General features: G+C 27.1%; 2 protein-coding genes across 2 annotated transcripts in view; one reads left to right on the plus strand and one right to left on the minus strand.

The window, feature by feature from the left end:
- LOC126904257 (ATP-dependent RNA helicase DHX8) overlaps positions 1-6321 on the plus strand; it is a 9876-nt gene extending 3555 nt beyond the window's left edge. Inside the window, exons 8-18 of the mRNA XM_050683140.1 lie at positions 645-815; positions 1654-1816; positions 2816-2997; positions 3059-3306; positions 3370-3895; positions 4268-4408; positions 4503-4643; positions 4723-4875; positions 4932-5257; positions 5411-5590; positions 5981-6321. Of these exons, the coding sequence (XP_050539097.1) occupies positions 645-815; positions 1654-1816; positions 2816-2997; positions 3059-3306; positions 3370-3895; positions 4268-4408; positions 4503-4643; positions 4723-4875; positions 4932-5257; positions 5411-5590; positions 5981-6203 (2454 nt within the window). The 3' untranslated portion in view covers positions 6204-6321. The remainder of the gene's footprint in view (positions 1-644; positions 816-1653; positions 1817-2815; positions 2998-3058; positions 3307-3369; positions 3896-4267; positions 4409-4502; positions 4644-4722; positions 4876-4931; positions 5258-5410; positions 5591-5980) is intronic.
- On the minus strand, positions 6205-7916 carry LOC126904296 (RNA-binding region-containing protein 3-like). Its single transcript, XM_050683216.1, has 3 exons — positions 7655-7916; positions 6504-7508; positions 6205-6449 (listed from the first exon to the last, which is right to left on the minus strand). Exons 1-3 carry the CDS (start codon positions 7798-7800, stop codon positions 6287-6289), a joined length of 1314 nt encoding a protein of 437 aa, XP_050539173.1. The 5' UTR covers positions 7801-7916; the 3' UTR covers positions 6205-6286.
- Positions 7917-11649: the final 3733 nt, after the last annotated feature.

Consider the following 11649-nt stretch of genomic DNA (forward strand, 5'->3'; position numbering starts at 1 on the left):
CAAAAAAAAAAATTTTAAATTATTATTATTCTGCATGTAATTGAGTGGGTTATGATAAAAAAATCACCCTGTATAGTCCATGCCTGCCCATCCCAAAAATTGATAACGACTAGATTTATGATCTATGATGCGTGTTTCCACTACGACTACATGATTAAAGTTTGTAGGGTTGTCATTCCCATGGTCCTTTAAAATCCTTTGCGGTGTTTTGATTTATTAAATAGAAAAATAAAATTTAAACCTTTTGTTAACACTTATTATTCATATATCTTTACAAAAAATTAAAAATAATTTTTTTTTTTTTAATTCTGACTCATTTTTTGGGTGTTGGGTACCTTATACTTTAAGGTGAACTGGTATTACTAGGGAAAAGATTAGTGCAGTAGTTTTCCGTTAACTTCTGTACTGTGGACATGGTGCTTTTTGCCATCGTAAAATGCACATATAGTTACCCTTCCTTACACTGCGGCTGCAGGTGTGGCTTAACATTATACTTTTGTCAACATTTAGTATGTCCACCAAGCCCCAAGTTTATTTTAAGTTTTAAATTTCAATAATTACATTACAAATGTTAAATTATTAAAAGTTAATTGGAAGATTATAATGTTTGTTAAATTACTTGTAATTTTTATAAAAAATTTTAGATGTTATCTGCAAACTGCATCGATAAAAGTGAACTTCCAGATTTTGACGAAGAAACTGGTATTCTTCCTAAAGATAATACAGAAGAAGAACAAGATATTGAAATTGAAATTGTTGAAGATGAGCCTCCATTTTTACAAGGACATGGACGTAATCTTCATGATCTTAGCCCCGTATGTTTATCAAATATATATTGACTTAAATTTCACAAAAAAAATAATATATGTATATATTTATATATATATACATAAAAAAAAATACAGAAAAAACTAAATAGTTTTTTTTTTTTTTTTAATTTTAATTTTTGTATATGACTAATTAACCTTATTTAAAGTTTATATTTTGATTTAAAATCGTTTTTATTTTAAACTTTAAATCAATTTCTTCAAATTACAACAACAAAAAAAGACAATTTTGAAATTTTTTTTTATTTTATTTATATTATTATGTACATAAAGGTATAGCCTTTATGTACATAATTTTCTCTCTCTTTTTTTTTTAACATTATTACATCATTACTTATCATTACTCTTTGAAATTTTTTTTTAAAACTAGTCTAAAATAAAGCTCAAGTCTCATTCATTTTACCTAAATAAATATTTTTGTGATTTAATAAGATTTATAAATGTTAATATGTTCTAAAATAATAATCCTTAATTAATATTGATTAGTCTATATTTTTCTTAAAATCATTTTAATTTATAAACATACATTTAAAGTATCACTTAAAAAATTTGATTTGACATAATTTTAAAGAAGAAGAATTAGCATTTGAGTTAAACAATTTTTTTTAATATGTAATACTTATAACTTGTAAAGATAAAATATAAGTATGTTATAGTATATAATTTAAAAAATATTTTATAAACATAAGTTACTAATCATCCTATACTAATGTCCTTGTATAAGTTGATTCAGAAATTTTTTTATTTATGAACAATAAATACTTATTTATTGTTTCAATGCTCCAAAACTTCACAATCTTGTTGTACAGTTTTTTTTTTTAACCAGGTTCGTATTGTTAAAAATCCTGATGGTTCCCTTGCACAAGCAGCTATGATGCAAAGTGCATTATCTAAAGAACGACGTGAACAGAAAATGCTTCAACGAGAACAGGAAATAGATTCAGTACCTAAGAATGTAACTAAAAACTGGATTGATCCTCTTCCAGATAGTAAGTCCTTTTTAGTATTGATACTAAGCTAAGAAGGTTTTATGTTTAATATTGTGTTTTTTTGTCTGTTACCACTTTTTCTTGGCTCTCACTGGACCGATTTTTATCAATAATTTGTCAAAAAATCACAAATTGCAACTACCTGAAGAAATAGCTTTAAATTTTTTTTTTTAATTTATCTTGTTCTTCGTAAATGGAGAAAATTAGCAAAAAAATTACAATTTTTGAATTTGGTAAATTTCGACACTTTTTAAATGTTTTTTTTAAATAGATGAATCAAAATAATTTTTATAATTATCATAGGTGTTTTCCTTTAACTAGGTATACATATTTTTTGAAAAACTGACCCTCTTGCTGTCCATGAACAGGATTCAAAATAGCAACTTTTTAACTTAACTTTTCAAAATGTGTTGGAAATACTACGTTATTTAAACATATTTTAAATTAAAGCTTGTGTTGCATACTATAAGTTTAAAAGAAAATTTGTTCAGACAATTTGTCTATGTTTTATTTTATTGATAAAGTAAGATTATAAGCATGTGTCATTAATTTATTGTCAACTGAAAAACACCATAGATAGAAAAAATCATTGACTTACCCTGACTTACTTACAGTTTTAATACACGTTTTCATTGTGGTAACAAATTATGCAGCTAATTTATAATTTTTTATGATTTTTCCATCAGAATTACATAATTAAATGATTGGAATATCAATTTCATACTAAATTTCATTTTTATAGTATGTATTAATTCATGTCTTATACTTTATAAATCATGGAACTTTTGATCAGGATATAATTAAGGAAATAAGAGTTCATGTTGCTTTTGAAATAATACAACAATTTCTTTTTAAAATTAAACGCTACAGATTTGCATCAAATCGTTTTTTTTAATAATGATTTTAATCAATGTCAGATATCATTTATACTTATCCCAACTATGTCATGTCCCCACTATGCTATAATTTTATATTTTTATAACTCTATTAATTTTTTAGATGAAGGTCGACATCTTGCATCTAACATGAGAGGTATTGGGTTGACTGCCCAAGATGTCCCAGAATGGAAAAAACATGTTATTGGTGGTAAAAAAAGTTCATTTGGTATGAAAACAAATTTAAGTCTTTTAGAACAACGACAAAGTTTACCTATTTATAAATTAAAAGATGAACTTATTAAGGTAAAAAATTTCTATGAGTACAAAATATATAAAAAAATATTTTTATTTATTAATATTTCAGGCTGTAACTGATAACCAAATTCTAATTGTTATTGGAGAAACTGGTTCTGGTAAAACTACTCAAATAACTCAGTATTTAGCTGAAGCTGGGTTTACTTCAAGAGGAAAAATTGGATGTACTCAACCCAGGAGGGTAGCAGCCATGTCAGTAGCAAAAAGAGTTGCAGAAGAATTTGGTTGTAGATTAGGTCAAGAAGTTGGTTATACAATTCGTTTTGAAGATTGTACAAGTCCAGAAACTGCCATAAAGTATGACTTTTATTTTTACATTTTATATTTAAAGTGTTTAGTATTCATATACTTCTATTATAGATACATGACTGATGGTATGTTACTGCGAGAGTGTTTAGTAGATTTTGACTTAAAAAATTATTCAGTTGTCATGTTGGATGAAGCTCATGAAAGAACCATTCATACTGATGTGTTGTTTGGCTTATTAAAACAAGCAGTTACGAAAAGAAAAGAATTGAAACTTATTGTGACTTCTGCCACTCTAGATGCAGTTAAATTTTCTCAATATTTCTTTGAAGCTCCTATATTCACAATTCCTGGGCGTACATTTCCTGTTGAAGTACTTTACACTAAAGAACCAGAAACTGATTATTTGGATGCATCTCTTATAACTGTAATGCAAATACATTTACGTGAACCACCTGGAGATATACTTCTTTTCTTGACTGGTCAAGAAGAAATTGACACAGCTTGTGAAATTTTATATGAAAGAATGAAATCACTAGGACCTGATATTCCAGAATTAATTATTTTACCTGTATATTCTGCATTACCTAGTGAAATGCAAACAAGAATTTTTGAAGCTGCACCTCCAGGTTCTAGAAAAGTAAATGTCTCTTTAGTATTAGCATGGCTGCTATCTTTGCCTTCATTGCTTTTTTAATACTGCACTGTATATTTTCATAATCAGCGCAACTAGAATAAAATTATTGGGGGAGATCATTTTTTTTCTCTACCTAAAATTACTTTCGTACATAAATAAATATATTTTTTTAAGTGTTGTGGGTATTGCTAAGCCATCTAGTCTTCCTTAGATAAACTAGTAATTATCAAAGCAGAATTTAAATTTTATTCTTTATACATCCAAAGGCAACAATTTTATTAAAAGAAAAATAGTAAATAACTCCATAATTTTTAATATGTATTTTTTGTTAACTCAATACAAATTTTCAATAATTATATTTTAATTTAATTTAAGGTGGTAATAGCTACTAATATTGCTGAAACCTCTCTGACTATTGATGGTATTTATTATGTAGTTGATCCAGGATTTGTTAAACAAAAAGTATATAATTCTAAAACTGGAATGGATTCATTGGTTGTTACACCTATTTCACAGGTATATGAAATTAAATAATTTTTATTTACTCATTAAATTTATTTATTTATTAGTATTGTACGGAAAAAAACTAACTTTTTCAAAATTATTTTAGGCTCAAGCAAAACAAAGAGCTGGGCGTGCTGGTCGAACAGGTCCTGGTAAATGTTATAGATTATATACTGAAAGAGCTTACAGAGATGAAATGTTACCAACTCCTGTACCAGAAATCCAACGAACCAATCTAGCTACTACGGTATGGATTTATAAAACTTCACTTCATCTAAATTATTCTATATAAATATCTAAGATATCATCTTTTATTTTTTAACAAGGTCTTACAATTAAAAACCATGGGAATCAATGATTTACTTCATTTTGATTTTATGGATGCTCCACCAGTAGAAAGTTTAATAATGGCTTTAGAATCATTACATTCTTTAAGTGCTTTAGATGATGAAGGTTTACTTACTAGACTTGGACGACGTGTATGTATTAGATTAAAGAAGTTCTTTTTGTCATATTTATCTTATTGTAATTTTAGATGGCAGAATTTCCATTAGAACCAAACTTATCAAAAATGTTAATTATGTCAGTTCACCTACAGTGTTCAGAAGAAATATTAACTATAGTATCTATGCTTTCTGTACAAAATGTTTTCTATAGACCTAAAGACAAACAAGCATTAGCTGATCAAAAAAAAGCAAAATTTAATCAAATTGAAGGAGATCATCTGACATTGCTAGCTGTGTACAATTCATGGAAAAATAACAAATTTAGTAATGCATGGTGTTATGAAAATTTTGTTCAAATCCGTACTCTTAAACGAGCTCAAGATGTTCGTAAACAACTGCTTGGTATAATGGATAGGTAATTTTTAACTTTTTAATTAGATCTTGAAGTGATTAAGGAATTTTAAGTTATATTTTTCAAAATTTATAAGTAACTGATATGCCAATCATGATAACTACCAAATACTAGCCTCAACTTATTATTCTTTTTTAATTTGCATCTTTTCTTTAGACACAAATTAGATGTTGTATCGGCTGGAAAAAATACAGCCCGTGTACAAAAAGCCATATGTTCTGGATTCTTCCGAAATGCTTCAAAAAAAGATCCTCAAGAAGGGTATCGTACTCTAGTAGATGGACAAACTGTTTATATACATCCTAGCAGTGCTCTATTTAATCGACAACCTGAATGGTACAACTTATTAATATAATTGAAGAGTGAATCTGTCAAACGTTCTATGTGCCAAAAACATATTTGTTCAGAAAACACAAAAAACAATGGTAACATGGACATGTCTTACATATCGAACACCATCTATGAATGCAATTAAGTACAAGTAAAAAATTTAATTGCCATTTGAAACACATACAAGATGGTGGCCTTTGGCACATAGAACATAAATCAGAAATAAAACAATTTTTCACTTTTTTGGCACATAAAACATTTGACACATTCACTCTTCAATTATTGATTTATTTATTTATAAAATTGACAGACACAGTCATTTTTACAGTTTAGTTGTTTAACCAAGCAATGTCATTAAATATAATTAAAAATTTTAATTCTAAATTAATTTTTCAGGGTTATGTATCACGAATTGGTTCAAACAACTAAAGAATATATGCGTGAAGTAACAACAATTGATCCGAGATGGTTGGTTGAATTTGCACCAGCTTTCTTTAAGTTTTCTGATCCTACTAAATTAAGTAAATTTAAGAAAAATCAAAGACTTGAACCTCTTTATAACAAATATGAAGAACCAAATTCATGGAGAATTTCTAGAGTCAGAAGAAGAAGAAACTAAATTCATGGTTATAATTTATACTTTGACAAAAAAATGTATAATACTGTATAAATTTTTTTTTACATTATCACAATAAAATTAAATCATTTTACTGTTGCTGATCTAGCAAACTGTACTACCATTGGTTTATCTTTTAAAATATAACCATTTGTCTCTTCCAATGCTTGACTGGCATTTTGAACACATGGCATAGTTATAAAAGCTTGTCCTTTCATACGCCCTTCTTGCATTAAACGTACATCAAACCTATCAAAAAATGTAAGCTAAAGAACAATATTATTAGAATTCAATAAAACTTACATTGTTCCAGGTTGAAGTTCTTTTAAACTAATAAATCTCTTATAAATGAATTTTAAATCATCTGTAGTAACTGTTTTAGCAAGATTCTTCACATATAATCTACATGACGGGGCTCCAGGATGATAATTCTTAAACACAGGTAAAATTTTTATATCTTTACTTGATAATCTATTGTTGGCTAATTCTTCTTTGCTAATACAACCTCCAGAAATGTCATCATCAGACAAATTTTCTTTAATTTCTTCTTCTTTAGTTTTATTTTTTAATGAATAAATAATACCAAATCCTTCAGTGTCAGCTGGTGGCCCTTCTATAGGTTTTAACTCTGCAGAGACTTTAACTTCAATTTTTTTTTGTTTTTCATAATCAACTTTATCAAAAACATGAGAAACCTCCAATTTTGGCTTCTTAGGGATTATTCCACTGACTACTTTTAAACGTTTTGGTTTGAAAAATTTTGATTTAGGTCTTTTTAACTGAATAGGTTGATTACCAACTTTATTTTTACTTTCTTCATCTTCACTTTCCATTTCAGATTCTGATAGTTCAGGGTCAGTTTCATACATAGTAGTATAATTATCAATAGTTTCAACTTTTTGAAAAATATGAGGTCGTACTTCTTCAACAGGATCAAAAGGCGTAGGCAAATTCATACGATTCATCAAATGAAGAACTTGATAGTAAAATTTTTTATTAATAGACAGAGTGTAAGCTATATTAGCCAATATATGAGGATTTGGGTCAGGGTAGCTGTAACGGAGATGATGGGGAGGAGGCAAATCCATATTAATTCCTGAAGACCAACTATTTAATTTTTTTAAGTAAGCTTCTTGTAATTTTTTAAATTCATCTCCATTATTATCAATTTTAGGTAATGGTTTAGGGCATACCATAAGATTTACATCTAAATCAGTAGGAGACAATTCTACAGTTAATCTACGACCTAAAAGTTCTTTCTGATGTAACTGTTGAACTACAGCTTCTGCTATTTCTTCTGACTCGAACCTATAATAATTATAAATGAATATTATTATTATAATATTATATTAAACAATATATTTTCTACAATAAAAGAATCTAATTCTTTAGTTGAGATAAAATTCAATACAACTTTAATAAAAAGAATTAATAAACATTACAAAAGAAAATACCTGGCATATGCAATACATCTCTTATTTGCTTTGGATGTTAATAATTTGACATGTTGTGCGCCAAAATGTTTCAAAAAATCTATTTTATGTTCGTCATCTATTTCAGTAGGAATATGACGAACTATAATGGTACTAGATGTCTTCATTGTAATTATTCTAAATACTGACTTTTATAAAGACATTAATAACTTAGGATATCAAAAAAACACCCATTTAGTACAAAAAATGTATTTTAATATTAATATTAATCCTTGTATCCAAAAATGGCGCATTAAAATTTTTTATTTATATCAATTTAAGTTTTTATCACAGTATTTAATGCGATTGTCATGATAACTCATCCATACATTGAGTTGCCATATAATACAATCACAGATACGATAAATTTATCTGTGGTACAATATTACCGTATGTGTTGTTAATATAAGGCGTCTTTAAGATACTAATCTTTGCTATCTACATAGGATTTATAAATAGTTCAATTTCGTGATAAAATTCAGTATTTCATTTAACTAAAATTGTTAATACGTAAAACATCTAGTAAAATAAAATAAAATAGAAAAACAACTCTTTAAAAGTGAATTTACATTTATACATCTCACTCCTAAAATTGTTATAAATGTTATGTGAACTGTATAAAAATTTACCCTGAAAAATTATGTGAAGCTGTTAAATTTTAATTTTTTAATGATGCAAAATTTTAATCTGGATAAAAATAAAATTATTTTAAATATGCTGGCTTGAAGTATAAATAGTATGTTGGCTAAAAGTAAAATAATAAAGTATACTAAATAAAATAGAATGTATGATTTTAACAAGATTGTTGCTAAGAAGTAACCAAATAATATTTACCTATAAATACGGTAAACATATTTCATCATTTTGTCATAATTTCTTAGTTAGTAAATTCCTTGTTAACTTTTCGTGATTACGATTACAAATTGTGAAAATCATTTCATTCGACAAGCTTATCAAGAACCCTCATAACACGAAATTCTTTGAAACAATCAGGTAGATCGAAAAATGTAGTGACAAGTTGATAGGATTTCTCGTGGACGCCGAAAAATTGTATCGACGTAATTTATCTTTAATTATTTTAAACTTATTGCGGTCATTTTTTATTCATTTTATGCTAATTATGATCAAAAAAATTACTTTTTATTTAAATAACTAAATTAAACTAAAATTACTTTATTAGTAGTTTCTTTACTGTTAAATTTTAATTCAAGTAACTATCCAACACTGAATACAGGTTTTATCTACAACTCAGTAGTCAACAGCGCTTTAGTAGTGTAGTAACTCAAAAAGAAAGAATTAAATAAATATTATTACTCGGGGTATGAGTACGAGGGTCTGCAAGAAAGATAGAAGATGATAGAAAATGAAGTGATCTTTATTTTATTAATATGGGATTCATTATAATTAATTGTCAATAATGCCACGAGTTTTGACGGTTACCGATGATAGATAAGATAGAGTCACCTCGTGTGTCTAACCAGAGTGGTATGGTGGCTATACATATGAACCTCCAACTTAAATCCTGAAATTGACACGTATCAAAGATGTAACTCTGCCAAATAGCTCCGTACAAAAATTATCGATTTATTAAATTTATTAGGTATATTTCTTATTATTGATCTTCACTAGATTTTCCTGTATAAAATTTAATTCTAAATCTTATATATTTTTGGTGAAATTATTAGTTACCTACCTTGATAATTTTTTATGTCACTTTGTTATATATATATTGTTGTATTCTCATATAAATATAATGTAGAGACAGCGGATCTCTTCTCACATATTTCGTTATAAAGTGTGGACTGATTGAGCGTAATTCAACGTTCTGAGTGCTTCTGTGAATATCTAACGCATCTGAGCCAGAATGCTCTTTATTTTGGGCTTTTTATATTAAATTTTATCGTTATTTCAAAGGCAAGAAGAGATCACCGATGCCACCATTATTTTTTTATTAATTATAATTTATTACGTCTTATTTATTAAATTTTCATTAATAATGATCTATATTTCATAATGTTCTACCGCCGTTTGTTCTATAAAATCTTACACATTATTTATTACCTCATGTCTAACATTTTACTCTTTTCTGTTTCTTTTATACAGGGTGATTTTTTTATCATAACCCACTCAGTTACTTGCAAAATATATATAATTTAAACATTTTTTTTTTGGTTTTCTTTAGTTACACATTATTCTTGAATTATTAACTATTTAAAACTTTTTATGATCATCCTTTATGCCTGGTAAGGGTGTCAACTTTGTTTTTTTAAATGGGAACTCATATTTTGAATAGTAAATGGCATTTGAATTTTTATATAACTTTATTCATTTTATTAAATTTTATTTATTCATAAAATTCTAATTAGTTATCTGTATTTATAATCCCTTGTGTATTATACATGTATATGAACTCAAAAATTTGAAACTTTAAGTGTTTATATCTAATAAACAAATAAAGTTATACTAAAAATTCGAATGCCATTTACAATTAAATTAAAAACTCAAACATTTTATTAAATTCAAAATATGTGTTCCCATTTAAAAAAACAAAGTTGACACCTTTACCAGGCATAAGGGATGATCATAAAAAGTTTTAAATAGTTAATAATTCAAGAATAATGTGTAACTAAAGAAAACCAAAAAAAAAATTTTTAAATTATATATATTTTACAAGTAATTTAGTGGGTCATGATAAAAAAATCACCCTATATAATTATGTTATTTATACAAAATTACATTGATATATTTTTAAACATTTAAAAATTATATATATATAGCTTAATGTTATATTGGTATATGTGTCATGTTATATAATTTATTAATTAAATTCTGAAGTTTTACATTGTAACAATAATGATATACGATGTATATCATAACAGTAGATAGACTTTGCATCTTAGATAGCGGAGGTATTCTAATCAGACTGGCTCGCGATCTAATAAGGCGGCTGATGAAAGTGGTGAGGTGACGCAGGGGCGGATCCAGAATTTATTCCGGGGGGGCGTTATTAGATACATTTTCTTCTTTTAAGAATTGATTTATAATTTTGTGTTTGTTACATTTCAATTTTTAAAAATTCGTTAAATGTTTGCTGCATAACAATTTTTTGAATTACTATAATAAATAGTAATTCAACAAACTTGAAAACCTTACAACCGATATTGCTAACTTGAGGGAAGAAAACAGAATTCTTAAAAACGTGCTTGATACGTTACGTAAACATGTTGATTCTCTTGACCCATCTACTAAAGTAACGAATATAAATTCTGTAGTTAACTTAATTGTCAAAGTGGAAAAGTCAAAGAATATTTTGATTTTTTGTGTTAATGAGGATAATGATATTGACGAGAATCCACCAATTACAGTTAAAAAAATTTTTAATTCATTATCTTTGTCTACTCAGATAATACATGCCACTCGTATAGGAAAGAAATATGAAAAACCACGTCCTATACTAGTTAATCTTGCAAGTAAAGCTGAAGTGTTATCCATTCTAAAAGCGAAGCGGAAACTACGCATGATTGATACACTAAAACATATTTTCATCGGAACCGATCAAACAAATCAACAGCGTATCCAATACGAGGACGCCAAACGCCAAATCGATGAAAAAAAACATAGTGCGGAGAACGGCTGGTTCATTAAGTTTGTTAATGGTGTTCCCACTCCAGCCAAAAAAAACTATTGAACGCAAACGAGTCTAGGAAGAATAAAAGTAATGTAAATAAAATTAATCATAAGTTTAATTTATCAGGCTATTATCAAAATGTTAGAAGTCTAAATAATCATATTATTATGCTGCAAGTAATTGAGTGGGTTATGATAAAAAAATCACTCTGTATATTCTAATTACTATTAAAAATATATATTAACAAGCTTTATTCTCATTAGGAGATATAGAGTGTATTTATTCAGATTACAAAGGATGATTCCAATATCGTCATTTTTCGTCACTACCTCCATGTTCCGGGAGTGGG

The sequence above is a fragment of the Daktulosphaira vitifoliae genome, unplaced genomic scaffold, assembly GCF_025091365.1.
Source record: "Daktulosphaira vitifoliae isolate Bord-2020 unplaced genomic scaffold, ASM2509136v1 Scaffold_1, whole genome shotgun sequence".
NCBI lineage: Eukaryota > Metazoa > Arthropoda > Insecta > Hemiptera > Phylloxeridae > Daktulosphaira > Daktulosphaira vitifoliae.

Excerpts from the sequence above, each read along its gene's own strand:
- LOC126904296 (XM_050683216.1), bottom strand. The coding sequence starts at position 7,800 with ATGAAGACATCTAGTACCATTATAGTTCGTCATATTCCTACTGAAATA. Across the intron at positions 7,509-7,654 it reads AGATGTATTGCATATGCCAG|GTTCGAGTCAGAAGAAATAG; the intron begins GTATTTTCTTTT and ends TAATTATTATAG. Across the intron at positions 6,450-6,503 it reads GAACTTCAACCTGGAACAAT|GTTTGATGTACGTTTAATGC; the intron begins GTAAGTTTTATT and ends ATTTTTTGATAG.